The sequence below is a fragment of the Perissodus microlepis genome, chromosome 9 (assembly GCF_051167445.1).
Source record: "Perissodus microlepis isolate ML-2025 ecotype Zambia chromosome 9, ASM5116744v1, whole genome shotgun sequence".
Taxonomy (NCBI): domain Eukaryota; kingdom Metazoa; phylum Chordata; class Actinopteri; order Cichliformes; family Cichlidae; genus Perissodus; species Perissodus microlepis.
In genome coordinates this window covers 5,385,068-5,405,820 of record NC_140469.1, presented here as the reverse complement: position 1 = coordinate 5,405,820, position 20,753 = coordinate 5,385,068, and the positions used below count along the sequence as shown (strand labels likewise).

The 20,753-nt window shown below is 42.6% G+C and overlaps 2 protein-coding genes across 4 annotated transcripts; one reads left to right on the top strand and one right to left on the bottom strand.

The window, feature by feature from the left end:
* Positions 1 to 604: 604 nt before the first annotated feature.
* mtpap (mitochondrial poly(A) polymerase) lies at positions 605 to 13,057 on the bottom strand. Its single transcript, XM_084938813.1, has 9 exons — positions 12,862 to 13,057; positions 11,959 to 12,125; positions 11,629 to 11,862; positions 11,308 to 11,532; positions 9,464 to 9,675; positions 8,155 to 8,381; positions 5,607 to 5,699; positions 5,436 to 5,509; positions 605 to 1,759 (listed from the first exon to the last, which is right to left on the bottom strand). The coding sequence occupies exons 1-9, from the start codon at positions 13,040 to 13,042 to the stop codon at positions 1,415 to 1,417; spliced, it is 1,758 nt and encodes a 585-aa protein (XP_084794939.1). The 5' UTR covers positions 13,043 to 13,057; the 3' UTR covers positions 605 to 1,414.
* Positions 13,058 to 13,118: 61 nt separating this feature from the next.
* On the top strand, positions 13,119 to 20,644 carry map3k8 (mitogen-activated protein kinase kinase kinase 8). Of its 3 annotated transcripts, XM_084938815.1 has the most exons (9): positions 13,119 to 13,152; positions 13,347 to 13,562; positions 14,165 to 14,527; positions 14,648 to 14,818; positions 16,218 to 16,479; positions 17,221 to 17,327; positions 18,219 to 18,371; positions 19,521 to 19,767; positions 19,859 to 20,644. In XM_084938815.1, the coding sequence occupies exons 3-9, from the start codon at positions 14,165 to 14,167 to the stop codon at positions 19,981 to 19,983; spliced, it is 1,428 nt and encodes a 475-aa protein (XP_084794941.1). In that variant the 5' UTR covers positions 13,119 to 13,152; positions 13,347 to 13,562; the 3' UTR covers positions 19,984 to 20,644. The 3 variants fall into 3 exon arrangements, with proteins under 3 accessions (XP_084794941.1, XP_084794942.1, XP_084794940.1); XM_084938816.1 differs by lacking the exon at positions 13,119 to 13,152 and having other exon boundaries at positions 13,248 to 13,566; XM_084938814.1 differs by lacking the exon at positions 13,119 to 13,152 and having other exon boundaries at positions 13,250 to 13,562.
* Positions 20,645 to 20,753: the final 109 nt, after the last annotated feature.

Below are 20,753 nucleotides of genomic sequence, written 5' to 3'. Positions count from 1 at the left end.
GGTCCTTATTACCAAACAGAAACAGAAAAATTAGTCAGGAGGGATAAGAAGACAGCAATGGTCTGTGGTCACCACTTGCAGAACCATTCCCTTTTGGGGGATTGCCTTGCTGTTGCCTCTCGAGTGCACCTGTTGTCACTTTCACTTGCAACAAAGCAGATGAAACTGATTCACAGTGGGTTATGCTTCCTAACAGAACAGATTGATATCCCTTAAGTTTAAGTGACTTTGTGTTATACTGTGATAATTGAGGGTTCCTTTATATTTAAGCCGGGTATCTTACGACAATACTGTCCTAAAAGTTGTGCTTTATGTTGCTGTCAGAATGACATAAAGTACACTTCAGTAACAACTTAAAGTTGAAGTGTTCCAAAATTGTGTTTACTGGTTATGTAGTGTTAGAGATAGAATAGCATGAACTTTTTTTAGCATTACCTGCAGTTTCAAAGTAAATAGGAAGAACAGCAATTATTACTCAAGGGTTATTAGCTGTAATGCAATATTTGCAGTAAAAGCACACAAAGTAGATCAAATTTTACTGTTATAAATCTGTATCAGATAAATCGGATACAGTTTTTACCACTAAACCTGTAAAAATCAGATATAAAAGCTGTTTATATAAAGTTTATTCTTTCTCCAACTACCAATGGTACAACTTCTGTAACAGTTCCCACTTTGTTTGTGTTTGTGTTTGTCCCACTTTGCTGCTTTAATTACACGTGAAATTATTTATTTTCAGATAAAAACACACACACACAAACACACACACACCCCTTCTCACGTCTCAAAAAAAAAAAAGAATAAAAAAAGATCATACTGCCTGGAAAAACTGAAATTTTAGAATTTATTTTATCAGACAAGGATAATTTTAAAAAGTATGAAATTTCTTTCCACGGTTATTTAGTATTTATGATTCTGATGTATTTTGCTACACTTCTGCTGCCTTTACTCGTGTTGGGGCTCCATAAGTGTAACAAGTGTATACAGTTTTCAGTAAAACCTTAATTATTCCGTCCATATTGTAACTGTATGCATAATGATTTAGCCTGAAGTGTAAACAGATGGTGTCTGTGCTGATGCTGTTAACAGTGATGTACACGATAATGAATCAAATTAACCTGTGAAACACTGAGCTACGAAACGAGCATCAGGCCAGACTGAATTACACAGTATTGTCTTTAATCATAACAGAGTGGGAAAGTCTACAGTCTACAGCCTACATGGCCAAGACTCCCTTATTTCAGGTCCCAAAACATATGCACTTATAGGTCTCACTAACACCCTCCAGTGTCCATGTTTGGAACTACAGTCCAGTTCCTGGAGCCTCTTCTCTCACCTTCACAGTGAAGCATCACACAGCAACACTGAGGAGGTTGAAGTCCTGACAAGAGAGTGGAGACATGGAAGAGTCCTTCTAGCTCTTCTTTAGTTGATTTTTATTTTTTAATGATTCTAGCAAGCCCTTGATCCTTTCACTAGCCGGCTCCCTCCTCCTTTTCTTGCGACTTTTGATCCCTGCGACCTGCGAAGGCAGAAGGAGGGTAGCGAGTCCCCAAGGTGTGGGTGCACCTTCGCCTCCCGCACCACCACCTCTTGGTGTGCTGGTTTCACTCTGCTGGAGCAGCCAGGCGCTCTCCTGACACAAAGCCACGAATCGGTCGAGTTGGCTGGCGTTGACGTTCTTGCTGACGTTTAAAGAGGTTTCAAACGGGTTCTGGATGTGCAGCGGGGCCACCTCTGGCTTGTTCTGCTCCTTGCCCTGGAGGGAGAGGGAAGGGGACAAGGCAGGTTGAAAACACATTCGTGAGCAGCAGCAGCCGTAAGTGTGGACCTTCGTGTCCTGTGCGTCATGGTCCATCAATTTCGTTGGTCATGGACTCAGCCCTTTACTGCTCTATCTGGGGCACACATAGCTGAGTAGAACACCTCTCTGCAGGGTAGCAGATGAAGAAGGGAAATGGACATGTCTTTTTTGACTTGGGGAAATGAGCAGAGTTTTTTGAATTTACCCAAAAAAAGAAGGAAAAAAATTAGCTTAGCCTGAAATTAAAAAAACATACATGGTTGGTATCTGTCCAAATGCCGTGGCCATCAAATAAAAGTATCAAAATGTGGGTCAGAGGGAAGTCAAGAAGCTTCGGTAAAGTAAAGGCACAGGGGGATAAAGGACGGGCAGGAAGGATTAAAGATGGCAACATAAAGCCATCAGTCAGAAAAGGGGAGTGAAGCGGTGAATTGTAGCACAGTAAAGCAGATTTATGGTGGTTGCTCCACTGTTGAAAGCCGATAGGCAAGGGTCACAACCACAGTCTACCTGAAAGCTTCCTGTGCTGTAGGGAGGCTATGTCAAACTTCACATTAGTCTCATATATTAAGCTGGGGTCTCTCTTTCCCACGGGTATCGATTCATTAAACTCTAAGCTCTAGCAAAATCCCTGCATCTCATATACTGTGCCATCAAAGCATGAAGAGCTACTTTATCAACAAAATTTCTATTGGGAAGAGTAATAGGGAGTAAGAGGCATATTATTCAGCACTGAACATTTTAAGCAGTAGGTTAATTAACTATCGCGTATAGACAGAGAGGAAAAATTAGCCCCAAAAACTCCCAACGATGAAACACTGTGACTTCCATCGAGGATGTTCCCTGGTTGCCAGTAGAAAGTATTACGCAGGCATAAACAGGCACATCAGGATAAATGTGGGTATAAAAAGAACAAATATGCATTTGTTTGCAGTTAATGTGACAGACCTCCTAATTGGGATCTAAAGCTCAAGGGCGCCAGGCTCCTGTGGGGCAGGCATCAATCACATGAGACGAGGACAGCTGTCATCTGTGTGTGTGGGAAGACGCCATCCAGCAAACACGGTCTTTATTACCAACAGATTTCCCTGCCGGAGCTCAGCTGGGTGCAAGAGTTGAAAGAAGGCTGAACTTTTCTCTGTGTGCGTTTTAAGTTTTATTCCAGTTCCTTAGGTGTGAGGATTTGGACTAACACAGACACTGGACTGACTTTAAAAAATTTTTAAAACAAAATTTTTTTGTCACATTAGCATGTAGATGTGGGAATCCCCCGACATCATATGATATGATATTGTCAAAATACTTCACACACAATACAATATTATTGTATTGCAATAACTACAAATGATGCTGTTAGGGTGATCTGATATCGTCGTGTTGGTGTTGTTCCCAGATCATCATGAAAATGTTGTTACAGGTTCAACATTGCAAGTGACCAATCACATTGTTCTGACCTCAGTCTTTTGCGCGCCAAGCCATTCGTGCATTTATGAAATTCCAATGTTGCAAGGACAATATCAATTCTGCTTACCGTTTATTAAAGGGTTAGGGTTAGGGTCAGGGTCCGTTGATCGGCGGACAGAGGCGGTTTCTCGCAGCTTAAGTATAGTTTTTTGTTTTACGGCAGTTTCTCCTGAAGTCGCAAAAGTATGACGTCACAACATTCTGATTGGTCACTTGCAATGTTGATCCTGGAACAACATTTAGTATGATGATCTGGGAACAACACCAACACGACGATATCAGATCGTGCGATGTCCTTAAAGCTAAACTTTGTCACTATCTATTTTATCCACTAAGATACTGCTCTGCTTGGAGAATGCACTCCTACTGTGGTTATAACTACCCACTGACATGGTTTTTATGCTTTTTTGTTGAGAAAGAAGATAAAGAAGGACTGTGTAGCATAGTAGTAGAGATGAGGACTGCTGAAGAAGCATAGCTGTCTGTCTGATGGATGCATGCGTAGTGCATCAGTTGCTAAAACAAAACAAAAAAAACAAAAAACGGCAGATGCTACAGAATTTACATCACAATCAGAAACTGACATAATCACGGAAACTGTAACACTGGAATAAATGACTGCGAGGATGCACAGCTCAATTAAACGATGTTAAAACTACCTGCATACAGTTATGCCAAATGTGTATGTATGTGTGTGTGTGTGCCCCACCATAACGCTGCAACGACTGTGCAGTACTGCAGAGGCCAGATCCACTAATAAATCCAAGCCCACACTGAAGGACCCCAGTTGAGCCTTTTTACGACATATGCAGCAATGCTGACAGTATATCAGAACACTCTGAGCCATCGCGGCTGTTTTTCAGTTTAACAGTCCAGCTCCGTTCAAACATTCCTTTAGACAGGAGCCTCAGTGTGTTTAGAAAACTTGATTTGAAGTCTAAATGGCAGCTTTGAAGTAGAGGGCTATTTGCCTTGTCCAAAATGTTTTACAAGCGTTTGTCAGTCTAAAAGTTTTGCTGTAGCTTTGACCGCTCTTTGCCGATTTTAGATTTTAAACTGGAGCTCCCACTTAATTCACATTTGCTCCCTTTTGAATGTGAGGAATTTTCGGGATATCTATTTATTTATTCATGCAGTTGGCATGGAGAGAAAAAAAAAAAGCACAGGAAGCGATTGTTGGTCTCATTATTATTTCATTAGCAGAGGGAGAAATCCTTTGTACTGACTGATACAACATGAGTAGAACTTCCTAAGCAACTCAAAAATCAGCTTGTTTGCAGCATTTCCTAAATTATGCTTATGATACTTTTCTCTTTGTAGAATATGGTTCTTTTTTTTTTCCAGCTCTCAGAAGTGGACATATACACGGATCTGTTATGCCTGCTAATCACTGGCCATTGGTGCAAACCCCTCAGATCCATCTTTGTCTGCCCCTCCCAGACAAGAGGTTTAAACATCAGGAGGCGGGATTTGTTCTCACAGATGACCATGTCATATCCACTCTCTATAAGACCACACAGATCACACAGCAGAAAATCTGTGTGAAACCGAGCATTTAGAGCAAACTGAAGCTTTTGGCATACAAGGATTTCCTTTACTTTCAATTGAATATGATTCATATTTATTTTCAATAATTGTAACAGTTGTGTCACTCCTTAAAATTTTGTCCGTGTTTAATACCATCCACAATACTTGTATGCCAGAAAGTATACGTCCAGCTTAACCTGTCTCTGCACATTTAAGCTAGTACTGCTGCAGTTTTTAAATTCATTTGTCACCATTTGCTTTATTTTCTGCCATATAATGCTACAGTGGTAGCATTGATTTTCTAATAAAACATGGTAAAACTTTCAAATAATGAGGTCAGTGTATGTACAAGTAATCCCTGAGAGATAAAAACTCAAGCTTTGCTCTTGCATAGCAGCATGCTGTATAAACCTTCTGTTTGAGAGGTGCAGCCAATCAGAAGCAAGGTGGCTCCAAGGAAGGGAGACTAAAGCAAAAACAGGCTTAGTTAATTATTTTGATCTGTGAATCATGCAAAACCACTCCAGGAATGAAAATATGGGCAGTTGCAAATGAGCAAAGTAGGTTGCCGTTAACAGGTACACCCCCTTCAACTGGCACCAAACTATGACCTGAGGCAGTTCTGGATAATCATGCTCACCTTTCTGATATTTATGGACATCCGGCTGAATGGAAAGGTGGCGTAGAACTCGAAGAACTCACCCAGCAGTTGCTCTAAAGCAAAGATAGAAAACTGGAATTAGCACAAAAGCCCGCTAACACAAATGTCACCGACATATCAAACTGTGGGGGGGCGGTCTCTTGTGCTCACCTAGCGTCTCTGTGTTGCTCTGAAACTGGATCTTGTTGAAGTTGCTGACAAATGTGCAGTCGTTTCCCTCGATCACGCTCTTGTCCGCGGGGCCTTGTGGAGACGAGAGCAGGGATACAAGGTAAAACGTCTGCCTTTACACGCCTGCGACGGCCATAAACAACACACAGATGGATGGAGTCACGCGCTCGTGGCCAGAAAACAAGAAACCAAGGGGAGAGCAGGCGCACGTGATAAACAAAAAACAAAAAAAGAACAAAGACAGCATGTATCATGTCCTTCCTTGGCTGGTTTACATCTTTAACCGTGCCCTTGTCGAGTGTCCTTCACCACCATGAGGCTGGTGTGTGTGTGTGTGTGTGTGTGTGTGTGTGTGTGTGTGTGTGTGTGTGTGTGTGTGTGTGAGTATGTTAGTGTGTTATACTGCTGTTTAAATAACTGCCTGGAAGCGCACATGTGTGTGTGTTTCTAGAGGAGGTGGGTCATTGACCTTCCCAGAGTGATGGGCCTTTTATTGTCCTGTAAGCACTCTGTGTGATAGAGTCTGCGCTAAATGGTGTGCCGAGGAGGAAGAGGAAGGAGAGGAGGGGAGGAGGTGAGGTTAGATTGCTTTTGGAAGGCAATTATCAGGCAGCCAAGGTGACAGAAAGTGGGGCAGAGGGAGGCGAGTGGACTTGCGGGCAGATTGGTGTGACGGCAGTTCTATTAGAAAAGGACATTGGGTTAAACATTCCTAACACATATATACATGGTAATAAGATGGATGGCTGGAAGGCTTTCCCAGGATGCTGTGTATTAAATAAAACAAGTGAACAGTCTCCAGGGCTGTAGATGAAGGATGCGTGTTGTACTCAGTGTTGCTGGGTCACACCTGACATTGAAATGTTGCTCTTGGCTACAGTTAAATTTGAAAGTCATGGACACAGCAAAGGTGCATTGAACACAATTATGCTGCATGGCAATGGCACCTATGCTCAGGCTGAGGACCCCACAAGGACAACGCCTCTCTTTATCTGAAGTGGGCACAGCAGGTGGACCAATACTTAACAAGTCATCAAGCTCGGTTTACCAGATCAACTTGATTGCGATATGGTTGTGCCCTGTCTGCTAAAGAATACATACATTAGCAGATAACTGGGCTTTGTCTATGACCTGGAAAAAGCAAGTGTTTTAGCACGTCTTGCAAAGGCAGCCGCTGGTCCCTGCCAGGCCGAGGGGGCCTCTGCCATGGGAGAAGAGGCCCGGAAAGCAATGGGTCTGCATGCTGCAGAATGCAACACACACCTCAGTCACTGAAAGCAGCAGTAACAGGACACCATTAATTATCCCTCCACAAGTTCAAAAGGTCCAATCTAGACCACCGGGTGGCTTCACAAGTGTGAAAGCTGCAATAAAGATATTAGGACCCTCAGTGGTGAGTGGATGCCCGGATTACTACAAAGGCATAAAAACGTGTGGAAAGAAAAAATCGTTTGAATTGTTTGATGTCATTTAAAAGACACTGTTTAAACTGCAGTTGTTTCAACAACATCTCGTGTTGTTCATCACTTCTTTTGTAAATAGATGGTTCATTAGAGGTGAACAAATAGTCACTGGAGATGTTATGAGAGAAGGATCCGGAATTCCATGACAGCAAAAATGGTGCTAGAAGTACAACGTGCATGAATGAAGTCAGTGAATTTTTCAAGCTGTTTTAATCCAATTTAACTGGAGATTCCATGTATGTATTTCTATAAACAAATAAAGCTCAAAGTGTCCAGAGGTGCTTAAACATGGTTACAAACAGAAAAGACTTTCCCCTTGCTTTCCCGGAGAAAATCACCCCAACCAGCTGTAAATGAGAATTCTTGTTACTTCCAAAATATGTTATTTGCTTCCTGAATTCAGCAAAATTTTACAATTTGGTGCTTTTCTTGCTTTTATTTGCCAGGAAACACAATATTCAGGGAGTGGGGACTGCTGCTCTTACTTTGTTCACCTCCTCCCTGCTGTGTGAATTTTACTCTGACTCAGTTAATTGGAACCTTTTCACACGTGCACTGGGACTGTCCTCAAAGCAGGTATCTTACACTGAAAATCTAACTTCCTTAACACCAAAAGTTTTTGTTGAATCATTTATGACATTTTTCATTTCTAAGTAACTAATTGACCAAGGTATATTTGTGAGTGTGATTACAGCTGTACAGAGAAAACCCCCACCCCACACTGCCGCTAGTGTACTCGGTGGTTGCATTTTATATTTCAGGGAACAGTTAGTAAGCAACGTGTGAAGAAAAAAAAGGCATTATTAATTTATGAACTTCTTGTTTTTTGCCCGACACTTAAATAAGAAAAATGTTTTCTAATGAACGCGTGTTTGCTTAAGATTGGAAAGTACACTGTTTTTGAAGCATGAAGAACGAGACTGTTGTGTTGGGCTGTGAAATGCTACGCTTAGAGTGATTGTTAAGAATAGAAAAAAGCATAACTCTTAATGTTATTAACTAAAACACTACTGAAACTTATTAACAAATTCTCAGAGGTCCGCTGTGTGAGTGCTGGATGGTACCTGCGAGGTCCCGCAGGTGGTCCAGTGTGGGGATGATGGGAGGACTCCTCTTCTGCAGGAAGAACAGCACCATGACAGTGAGGGAGAAGTTGGTGATCCAGGCCCCGGGGATGCTGCTGGTGACTCCGTGAGCTCGGGCCCAGCAGCGTACAGTGAACACCAGGCTGCGCACCCGAGGGTCCAGCTCTCCATACAGGTAGAGCAACTCTGTGCTCTTCATCGCCACCCTGTGGAGAACACAAAGAGTGTCTTCTGAGCACACGGTGCATCCAGATAGATGCATTTTTCACAATCTGAGGTTCGGAGCGCTAGAGTAGGTTATCATCAAGGATGTGTCTGTGTATTTCTGCATTCATCCCTCCTTGGACCCAGATGAGTATCCCAGTTCCTGATGCTGGGAAACATTCCCACAATGATGCAGCCACCATCGTGCTTCACTGTAGGGGTGATTTTGACTACTTTTGTTTACTCCAGACATGACGCTCGGTATTCAGGCCAGAGAGTCAGAGATCTGAGAGTCCTTTAGCTGATTTCTGGCAAACTCTAGGCGGGCTGTTATGTACCTCTCACTGTCTGATTTTGGAGATTTCAAATGGAAATTTAGTAATATGGAATGGCTTTTGAAAATAAATGACACTATGTTCAATTATAAAATGCCTGCATTTTGCCTTAAATATAGAACTTGGAGATGTGTTAACAGCATTAACAGTTCAGAGAAATGGTGCAAGGGCCGACCATTACAGGTCAGAGAAACTAAATGTACCGCTGGAGAGCAGCATTCAGCTGACTCGGCTGCTGTTCGTCTGTTTTTCTTGAATGCACGCATTCACACCTCAGGCAGGAAGGTGCTATGCTTCAATGATCTGTGAGCACGATTTAAGAAAAGTCCCCCCTCTCACAGCCACCCACAGATGCTGGTTCAACTCCATTTCCTTAGAAACTGCAGAGTGGTTTTCTGTACGTTAGCAGGTGTGTGTGTGTGTGTGTGTGTGTGTGTGTGTGCGTACTTGTGTCACACACCAGCAGAGACCACAAGTCAATAACGTTGGAAGGAAAAGAAGTGAAACACAAACAAGCCCACACTTCGTGTTCAGTTTCACAGCGGAAAAATGCAAGACTGACCCATCGTAGCACTTCCTGCCAGAGTCTGGTTTCTGTCTGGGAGCTTTTATAACGCAAGCGTGGCCAAAAATGGTATTATGGGTAACGTAAAAAGAGCAGTTACTGTGAAGCAAGAGAACTGTGACCAAGTCAAATCTGACATTTTACTCGTTCCACTGACGTCAGAACATCTGCGCTGACTGAGTACCTGTTGTTGGCTGTGAGGTCACACTGAAAGCCAGACGGCTGGTGGGCGAAACGGACCAGAGGGCACCGTGCGTTGAGAATTTTCTGTACCCCCACGCAGCCGGGCCCAAACTGGTCGACGCACTCCCCGATCACAGACAGGATGCTCTGAGTAACGGCTCGCTCTGAATTGGCCCGCTTCATCTGGTACTCCAGGGAGAGGCCTGACTTAGGCTGCACACACAGGGAGGAATATACAGAATAACAGATATGTTTAAACTTTCATTTTTCAATTGTTTTGTCCTAAGAAACCATGAGGCATACAGTGGTTATTTTCATTTGATCCTATAGTATCTCCACACCTTTCTGTCTTATGACATGTAAATAAAATATTCACCTAATACATGTTTCAGGGTGACTCTCTTCTATGTCAAGTTGATATCTGTGGTCATTCTAGTTGAGCTGCCAGTAAACCGTTACATTACTGCAAGTGCATTCATAGCTTTCAAACAAACTAAAGACAGACACATGCACATCAGCTGTCTGAAAGTCAGACCAACACATCAGCATTTTTAGTTTGGCGATAGTGGGGATCTAGCAGATGGCAAAAAGAAAGAAGCAACCACTTTTGCACCACTTTGTTTGGTTTTATGCAAAGGATTTCTGGGTAGTGCGTCGCTGTGGGGTGATATCAGGAGATAAATCAATATGTGAGGGCAATTTTTATATACATGTATAGGTGGTTTCAAACATATGTGCCATGAGCCAAACATACCCTGCAAAAGGGTATGTTTTTCCAGGCCACTGGATGCATTTTTAAGTAAGACCTACACAACAAGAACCCCTGCTGCACAGAAGCATTCTTTTGGAATAAAAACAACCAGAAAGAGGATAAACTGCGGCATATTTTTCAAATTGCTCCTACTTTTTATGAGCCATCTGTGATGTTTCATTATATGAATATACTTCAAAAAGTGCTTCACAGGAATTTTTTATATGCCGCTATTTAATGGGTTTACTGGTCTAGCTCATTTGAGATCAACTTGGACAGAATGTTGCCCATTAACTTAAATAAGTTTGATAACTCTGTCACATGTTTTATTGCTCCCTCAGTGCCACTGGATAATAAAATGAAATTGGTTCATGTGTGATTGTGGTGGCAAATCCGCAATTGCTGGCAGAGGCACTTAAAAAAGTCTAAAAATACTAACCTAATTTCCTATAACGGTGAAGGTAGACAAGTGCAAATGCCTGCAGCCAAGCATTCAAAGCAATGGAAAGTGAACAAGAGAGGTGAAGAGCAGATACAGGCAGGGTAAGTGGGTGGAAATGAGTGTCAGGGGCGACTTATGACAGTAGGAAAGCAAGACTGAAAGGGAAGGTTTATGAGCGGGTCGTGAAACCATCTATGATGTGTGGCTTGAAGACAGTAGCACTGACAATAAACACAGAAGGCAGAGCTTACAGGTGGTGGAGATGGTGATGCTAAGATTTTCAATATATTAGAAATGAGTACATCAGAGAGACAGCTATGATTAAGCATTTTAGAGACAAAGTCAACAGAAAAAGAGAAAGACCACAGACAGGATTCATGGATGACAGAGGAGGACGTTAAGGTCACATAGAAGCAGATGATCTGCTGTGTCGACCCCCAAAGGGAGCCGAAAGAAGCAAAAGAAGAACGTGGTTCTTTCATATGCCTTTTTTTTGGTGTCAGAGACAACAAAACAAACCAAAGGAGTAGTTAGTTTAGATGCAGATAAAATGTTTAAAAGGAAAGCTACCTCACAACTCACAAGGAAATCACTGCAAACTGTTTGCCAATAAATCTAATATTTTCTAAAGAAACCTAGAAAGCCTCATTACCAGTTTCACATTGCGTCCAGTGATGCTGTCCAGATCCAGCAACATGTCCAGGTCACAGCCAAGCTTTCCAAAGCCATTCACTGATGAGCCAAAGGGTTTGATGGTGCATTCTGGAAAATAAGCGGTAGCAATATCCTTGAGCAGGGAACAGACGAGGAAACGCAGCCTGCTGTTCTCCTCTGTGAGTTGATAGGCTTCAGTCAAGGAGCTTATCTGCTTGTCTATCTGAGGGAAACCAGGAAATGGGAAACATCCAAATCAATCAACTTCAAACAAGACTTAAAATGTAAGTATAACTTTTGATGTGATAAGTCAACATACACTCTCTTCTCTGGAAAGTCTCTTTATTAGCTCATTGATGGGAATAGTGGTCTGAGGTTGGCACTGCCGGCCTGACAGTTGGTTTGATGAGTCCACTGAGCCGAGGTTTCTGAGTGACAACAGTCTGGATTTGAAAGGCACTGCGGATTCGTGGCTGCCACCAGGAATTGCCACCCCTTCAAGTAAAGACGTAACACTTTCCTGGTTGGCAAACTCCACTACAGCATACACTCCCTGGAGAATTACACAATATCATAATTGTAACATAATTCCAACAGGGTTGGGATTTAGCAGTACTTGCTTATCAGAAGAGGTTGGTCTTTTACTCACATAGCTTTCATAAAAGAAGTATTTATTGATTTCTCCATGTTTTGATAAATACTTGAGGAACTTTTTCTCATTGGTACTGGACTGACAGCTGATGAGAACGGACCTCTCTGCTTGTTCTTGTCTCTCCATGTGGAGAGTGTGCAGAGACTTCCTTCCATTCTTTTCATCTGACAACAGAGAAGAAGCCATCCAACAAGTCAAGTTTTTTTCTCTGAGAGTAAGACATTTAAAACTGTGTAATAAGCACGCTGTTGTTAACAGACAGACAGGACAATATTAGCTGTATAAGACCTTTGGGACTGGTTGGGGGTGCACAAATATATGGGCCTAACATTAGTTTCAACTTGGGTGACTGATATCAGCTTACTGGGAAATAATATGACATTTACCGGTGACAGCAGGCAATAATTCTGTGGTGTGTCACGTCAGTTTTGCACTGATAAACGTTCAAAGACTGGGATGCACCAAATTGATAATAAAATGCAAAAAATGTGATGTATCGTCGGTTAAGTTCTAGTTTTCATTGTTCAATTGTCCCAGAACATGTCAACAAACCTCATTTAAAAAACTGTCAGTTTTACAGTGTGGCTTTCTATGTAAATATACACGTCCCACAAATGACAGGTACAAGCTCAAAACGTTCTATATAATAAAATCTTAGCCGAAAAAGAGTTATCGCGTTGTTATCGTTAACAGTCACAGTGCCGAATTTTACGTATGACCCAGTGATTTCTTACAGGTCACATATTGTGTAAAACGCACAACGCACTTAGAGTTACGGCCTTCACCAACAAAAATATAACGTTTCTCAGGGGAGTTTGGAATGGTGCTCACTCGACATCACACGGCGGTGTATTAGGGCTAGCCTAAAGGCCAGCTTCTTTTCTAGGCTTAATTACTAACCACTTTCGTCACTTCGAGTGGCCTCAGCTCGGGCAATAACGACGTCTGTTCCTATACTTCTGTGAAGAAACGCGTCGGTTTTCTGTAGGCACTTCGCGAGGCTGGCCCTTCCTCTCATATGTAACCTGCACACAGCAAAGGAGGACGCCATTGTTTTTCGGAATGAAGCGCAAATGCGCATGCGGCTGGTCCTGTCTACGGCAACCTAGAGATACCAGAAAATACACTTTCTAGTGTTTAAAAAAACTATCATCCGATTTCTTTGGGCTGAGTCTGTAACGTCTTTTAAAGGTATCAAATTTGAAATTGAATTGAAATTTGTTTTTATTTTATTTACTACGAATACGCTTCAGTGTTGGTGATATATTATGCATCGCACATTAAACGAGACACGTCTCCCGATAGGAAAGCACCCAACAGTCCTGAAAGCTTTTCGTTTTTTTAATTTTTTTTTTGTTGTTGTTGTTGTTGTTGTGTTTTTTGAGGAAACAAGAAAAGGGAAAACGAAACCTACAAAGACAGCGAGAGAGGGCTGCTGGCAGCTGACACTAAAGAGGTACTCCACCTCCACAGACACGCCACACTTCCTGTGTTTACTTCGTTCTAAACACAATCCACGGAGCTTCATACATCAGACAGTCTGCGGGGCGCCACAATGAAGACACGACGGTGCGCTTAAGCTTCCGACTCAATTTCATAAGGCAGGTAACGCGTGGTTTCTGTCACTCAAAGAAGTAACTCCTGTTATTCAGCAAAACTCTATTTTTTCTTTAAGCAGCTGAATATTTGGCAGATAGCTAGTTATAGCTCTACAGCTACTGTTTTTTGTTTGTTTGCTTGCTTTATTTTTCTAGGCACCTATTCTAAATGTGCATGTTTGGATACGGTTTATTTTTTATGTATTTATTTCAAATGTTGCATGGGGTTTGCATTAATGCACATGTGTATGATTTGCATCGAGTAATGTGAGCTGAACTCTTTATCGCAGCATCATAATGCTAATAATAATTATAATAATGGGCAGTTGTTGTTTTATAAATGTATAATAAGGTTCAAGCTTTCCTGGGGGGGCTTCCCAGCTTTACTGCGAAACTCCCTTCTTTTGCTTGGAAAACAGCCCTGTGAAGCCCCTCCCAGCTGTGTGTTCAGCCAGCTGTATCAAAGCTTCACTTCTTAAGTGTAGTTTCACTGCACGTCCTGCTCCCCACGTGAACCTTCCCAGTCATGAACGATCCGCTCGCTTATACAATTCAAGTCAGCACGGAAATAGTCCCCACACTGACCTCCTGATGTTTGATTTTAGATGGAGCTGGACAAACGGAGCATTAACATGGATTACAAATATGACTCGGGAATAGAACTGCTCTTGACTCACATGAATTTAGAGGACATTATTAACGCTGCAGAGACTCTATATCGGCTCGAGGAAGAGGAGGAAGAAGAAATCTTGTCGTTGGAAGACGAAGAAGGACTTTCCCAGGAGGAGATGGATGAGAATGAGGAGGCAGGGGAGGTGGTGGTTTTGGGGAGTGAGCAGAAGGACTACGCTAATGGAGTTCGATATGGGACTGTGACAGAGGTCCTGTCCTTTGTCAACCTCCTGTCCAGCATGCAGACGGCAGCCTTGCCAAACCTGCCAGAGGAAATGGGAGTCCTCCTAAATAAGGTGAGAATCGTGTTGTTTTTTCTTTTTTTAATCTTCAACAGAACCTGAATGTTTAGTTGATATGGTCAGCCTAGAAAAACTTGCATAATTTTCTTTTTTTTCCTTCCTAAAAACAAATAGAAGGACATGGCTGTGAAAAAAGGCCGCTACCAGATTAACATGGACGTTCTCCTGTTTCCATGGAAATTGACCTACAAGAATCACGGGTCTGGCCTCGTGCCTAAGGGCTCATTTGGGAAAGTCCACTTGGCTCAGGACACCACCACCAGGAAGAGAATGGCCTGCAAACTGGTGAGTCTTCCTGATCGGTGACTAGAAATCCCGCCTGTGCTTGACTTCTCGACAGCTCTTGACCTGCGTGCCAAATATTTAACCTGCCAAATACTGCTTGTTCACAGTCCAATTACTCCTCTGTTTGTACAAAGATTGTTGGTGCCAGCGTGACATTTGCTATGTTTACTGAGTGAAAGAGGAACAGGGTTGCTGAATGAAGAACTATTTGTTCTTGTAACAAACTTACAACATGGGCTGGGATTAATGTAAGACTGGAATTTCAACAATAACTTCCCACAGCTCCTCTGGATGTTTGTGACAGGGTCAGATTCATTAAAGACACATGTAAAAACCACACATGCTGCTTCTATCTGGGCAGATCTATGCTTGAGAAAGAGGAGGGAGGGAGGGAGGCAGCGTGCTTACGCTGTTGTATGGAAAATATTGACAAATGAGGAAGGAGTACTTTCCTCTCTAGTCAGGTGTTATCGTCAGAATACTATGTTGACACAGTGTTGTTTTTTTTTCACGTTGCTGTGAATGTACTGCAGAGGATTTACTGGAAATAGTTTGCAATAAGGGCTTGGAGTTAGGATGTCCTTATCTGCTTAAAACAATGCCATCATCAGATAATAATTACTGAGAAATTATTTCTTTAAAGAAACAACTTTAAAATTATCACTGACAAACTAATAACAATAGATTTCTTAAAGCACAAAAAACAGGATAACAGTATATCTATTACTATGTCAGCTAATCTGTTAAATACAGAAAGAGTCAGTGTCCTTGTAAAGTATGTATTAAATGTATATTTTATTTGCAGAACTAACTGAGCTGAACTACCCGATTAGGCTGTCAGGGTAAAAAAAACAATAATTATAATAAAAAAGAACCATTAATTGTAGTTCCTTAAATCGCCACTTGAGGCAGGGTCCAAAACTTCAGCATTTTATATGTAAGTAGCACATTTTGCTCTCACACTGTGTGGTGGTTAGCACTGTGGATTCCTGGGTTCAAATCCTGGGGCCTTTCTGTGTGGAGTTGGGATAGGCTCCAGATAAACCACAATACAGAAGTGGAAGAAGTGGAAGAAAATATAGGGACAGATCTAAGTATGCATTTTACCGAGCTAGCTAGCTCTACCAATAACTGATAAATCCTCTGTGCACTGTCAAATAAAGCCACCCTTACCAATAAAAATGCAAAATGTGAAAAGTCAGTTTGTTGTCACTGTAAGCAAACACCGATCCATTTGGCCAGCAGTCCCCAGGATGTCTCATTTAGCTCATTGGCTTCATATTTAACAGTCAAATGCAATGGTGTCACCGAGCCTTTTAACTCACTCCAAGAAATAAGATGAACATGTTTCCCAAAACGGTGGGCTATTTGTGATCATGTGTCTTATCTCCCTCGCTAGATCCCCATGGAGAACTTCAAAGCCGCTGATGTAGAGTTTCAGGCCCGCTTTCGCCATGAGAACATCGCCGAGCTGTACGGCGTTCTGCTCTGGAACCAGAGCATCCACCTGTTCATGGAGGCCGGCGAAGGCGGCTCTGTGCTGGAGAAACTGGACAGCTGCGGACCGATGAGAGAGTTCGAAATCATCTGGGTGACCAAGCAAGTCCTGCGGGGCTTGGAGTACCTGCACTCACACAACGTCATTCACCATGACATCAAACGTAAGCATAAAAGATGTGTGTCACTTACTCTTGATGGATGTGCTCCATGGTATTGAACAAGTACATAGATTACAGGAAATTATGCAATTACAGTTTGTATCTTCTATGCGTCAAATTCAAGCCACAGACGGATATTGCTCTTGTAAATAACTCAATTCGCTGAAAAGAATGAATCAGTGAACAGCCACAAACCAAGCAGATCATAGGAATCTGATAGATTGACTAATGCTTTTTCAGTAATTCTTCAAAGGTAGCCTGGTCACAGTGACTGGTAGCTATCATGACAGATCACACAAATACGCCCTGGTTACTGCAGGTGGAGCTCAGCTGAGGAACCACAGCAGTGCTGCTGGGATCAAAGCATTCTGCAGAGCTGTCTGTCAGCCTCACTGCTTAAAGGCTCGCTGGCTGTCTGGAAATTCCAGCCTGCTTCTCATGCTCAGTCAGGGTTACAATTATGGTCCAGAGAGGCAAGTGACTTATTAAAATGACCATTCTGGCCCTCTGACAAGCTGCGGTTCTTAGCATTTCCTGCCTGCAGTCAAAATATGTAATTAAACCTTGGTGACATTTTAAGGACAAGGATGAGTCTCTTCATGGCAATTTCCTTTGTCAAAGCCTGTGACCTACTTATCGTTTTCATGCTTAAGATCAATACAGACTCAGTGGACCTGAAACTGAAATCTTATCAGTTCAAGCACCAACTTGAATCACACCTCCTTCCTTTTCATCTCTCCACAGCCAGCAACATTGTCCTGATGTCAGACAAAGCAGTCCTGGTGGACTTTGGGCTGACAGTGCAGATGACAGATGATGTATACATTCCCAGAGATCTGAGAGGAACAGAGGTAAGGAAATAAGCCGCTCCGCCTTAAAAGATGTAAGTGTAGCCCTGTAATGAATGCGGGCCTTCTGGTTTGAGTAATTGCTCTCCAATCAATGCTTGCTTTTCTTTTGCTGATCTGGAGCGTGTGTTGACACGTGACTCGCACTAGACTTCCCTAGGGATTTTAGCAAATTAGTCCCACGACTTGTCAGCACTTGTGTGCTTTTCCAAAATGATTACAGAGTCAGTGACTGGCAAGCATTAATTTAGAGCAGTCAGTGCACTCATTGGCCTCACAGCCACTATTAATAGTTTGCTGATGCTCAGGGCTTTCAGCTCTTTAAGTTGTTTTTTTTTAGGATGAAGATTTTGCACACACCTTCTCACCCACTGGTCCTTGCTTTCCCATGCTTGTGTGTCAGTCTATATAGTTCTGTGTACATGCACACCCGGGCCTCTCAAGTGCTTGTGGAAAGTCCCAGGGCAGACACCCAGGAGTAATAATAAGAGAGGCACAGCCTGTGCGTATTTACAGGCACAGCCTGTAAATATGCTGGGCTACTCAGGGTTACATGAACATGGGAGTGCAAGCTGGAATTTCCAGCAGAAAGACACAAAGAGATGAACTCTGGTGTGTTTACCTTTCGCCCTCCAAAGGCCAACACACTTCTGCACTTCCCTTACCTTTTTTCATGCGCAGCGTGGGTCTGCAGGTTGCTTGTTTGGTTGCAGGCAGAAAACCCCTTTTACACTAACAACAGGTCACTTCCTGTTTGTTGTGTCTCGCTGACACGGAGAATTTGACTGTCGCACTGAATAAAAAGGGAACTTGTTTCTCTCTCTCTCTCTCTGCCATTCTGATCTGCAGCCATGTTAAAAGTCACCCATTAAACATCCCCCGTCTTTCTTTCAGATGTATATGAGTCCAGAGTTGGTTCTGTGTCGAGGACACAGCACCAAGACAGACATCTACAGCCTGGGCACCACCATCATTCACATGCAGACCGGTAGTCCTCCCTGGGTCAGGAGATACCCACGCACTGCATATCCATCCTACCTCTACATTGTAAGTACTGCACATGAAAATCACATCATAGGGAAATGAACGCAACCAGAATGGTTGGTGCAGATATTTGTGGTCCTCACAGGATGAATTTGTGATATTGGGGGGAAAAGGGCATGTTTGAATTTGCGCACCAGAGACGTCTGATGACCCTAAAGTTGGATGCTGATGTTTGCCTTATTTGGGAACGTCGGTATCTCTTAAGTTTCAGTGCTCTGATTTATGACCAAGTACTTTCCCATCAGCATGAGCTGACCTTTATGCTTAATGCTAGATTGCATGATAGTAAATCAGTTTGTAGATAAACTGTGAAAGGTTTCCCATGAAATAGTTATTACACAGCAAATTATTACACCACTTAATTTTGTTTTTGTTTGTTTTCATTTCTTGATTATTCTTTTTTCCTAAAATTGCTCTTAAAAAAACAACAACAACCCCACTGTATGCTACCTGCGCCTCAGTGGCTGGTGCACACTGAATAGCATGAAAGCACTGAGTATGTTGGGCCAACACAGACCTAAAAGGAAAGAGACAATTAGAAAAAACAACTCCTTTAGTGTTAATGTTGCTCTTTCCTAGCTGCAGGTATAAATCCTCCTTGGTTACCAATTACCATTGGAGACATATGCCTCTGTTACATGCCTCAGCAGAGACAGTCCTGTGTTGTTAGTATCCTGCGAGTCAAATAGTGACACACTTACCGCACACAACATGCTCACGCCCTTCGCAGTCAAGATTGCCAGGCGATAAAGAGGATGTTTGCAGTGGGTGACCTGTGGCTTATTTAGTCATTCACCACTGTTTCGTCTAAAAGCGTTCCATTGCATGGACTCTTTCCATTTTAGCTAGTCCCATTTCTGTTTTTAAAATGATTATCAGCTTCTTTGCTCTGGCCGTTTACTCACTTCCACTTGAAACTGCCGTCATGGAGAAGTAGCATTACAGGGCAAAGTCACTTGTACGGGCTGAGCTTTGCAGCTGCTCCTTGTTCCTGTTTATTGTAACCATACTGCTTTTACAAACCACTGCTCACATTGAAAAAAAAGGGCAGCTTCGGTTCTGCATAGCTGTTTTTTTCTTGAGTTATTTGGAAATACTAGCTTTGTTTTTCTCTTCTTTAATGACAGTCTTGTATTATCTCTCTCCAAACAGATCCACAAGCAGGCCCCTCCTTTGGAGGACATTGCAGAGGACTGCAGCCCAGTTATGCGGTCCTTCCTGGAGCGAGCCCTAGAGAGGAACCCTGCGCTGCGGAGCTCGGCATCTGAGCTACTAAAGGATGACGCCATCAACCCTCCTAGAGAGGATCAGCCGCGTTGCTGGAGTCTTGACTCGGCCCTGGAAGAGGCCACCCACACCTTGCTACGGCAGCAGAGTCAGCACCACGACACCACGCAGGGTAAAGCCTTTAGTGCCGAGTTCAGTTTGTTCTCTGTTATTAATAATAAGCTGGCTACTTTACGTTAACATGTACCTGGTCTTCTCTGCAGAATCCTCTCTGTACTCTGAAGGTTCTGGACACATCAGGAGGAAGGGCTCGCTGTACATTGACCTAGGGGCCTTGTCGGGTTACTCTAAACTGGTGACGGGGCCGCCTTCCTCAGAGTATGGCTAACAAATGACCAGACAACACCATTTATAAGGCTGAACTGTTCTTAAGGCCACATAAATGGCTGAGACTCGTGGACAGCTATAGCCAACATGACTCGTAATGATGTAAAACAGCAAGTGTGACTTGGAATGAATGGATCCAGTTCGGCCTGAAATAGAAAACGCTGCAGGACAGTGTTTGGATGCATTGTGAATAAATAAGCATTATACTCTACATATAATTTCCCACACTTCTTTTGTGGGATGTTTGTACTTTATTTCAGTTCGGGTTCATGGTGATAAATGCACGCTGTTTTCTTTTCTCCTAAAACCTTCTGAAAAAAGTTATTGTATCATTTGAGTTACTTAAAGTGCAAGCTGTGTCTTAAAGTATGTGTGTAAACATGTATGATGTGTAGTTCTTTTCGAACGTCCTCCTGTTAATTCCTGTGGAATATTCTTGGCAACACTGTGCTTTGCAAAATGAAGCTTCTGTGGAATGAATGCGATGAGTGATTTTGTTTTATGTTCTGTACATCCACTGAGATGAGGCATGCGCTGCTTTATACTGAAAGGGAAAAAAAAGCAAGTGATTTATTTCTGTTTTCTTTTGTATTAAGTGTAAAAGTTACCCAGAGTTTTTAAAGTGTCATTCTACAATAAATGCAATAAACTCAAAAATCCTATGGTCTGTGTGTATGTCACTGCAGCCTTAGCTTTACCAGCTATTCGTTTTTGAAATTGCTAGGGGAGATTCCTGGAAAGGAAACTGAAAACTTGTTTGTTTCACAAACA

Bases quoted from the DNA above. Each gene is read 5' to 3' on its own strand.
- mtpap (XM_084938813.1), bottom strand. From the start codon at position 13,042: ATGCGCATTTGCGCTTCATTCCGAAAAACAATGGCGTCCTCCTTTGCT. The intron at 11,533-11,628 runs GTATGTTGACTT...GGTTTCCCTCAG, and splicing joins GACTTTCCAGAGAAGAGAGT to ATAGACAAGCAGATAAGCTC. The intron at 9,676-11,307 runs GTAATGAGGCTT...CTGTGTGTGCAG, and splicing joins CTGGACGCAATGTGAAACTG to CCTAAGTCAGGCCTCTCCCT.
- map3k8 (XM_084938815.1), top strand. From the start codon at position 14,165: ATGGAGCTGGACAAACGGAGCATTAACATGGATTACAAATATGACTCG. The intron at 14,819-16,217 runs GTGAGTCTTCCT...CTCCCTCGCTAG, and splicing joins AGAGAATGGCCTGCAAACTG to ATCCCCATGGAGAACTTCAA. The intron at 16,480-17,220 runs GTAAGCATAAAA...ATCTCTCCACAG, and splicing joins CATTCACCATGACATCAAAC to CCAGCAACATTGTCCTGATG.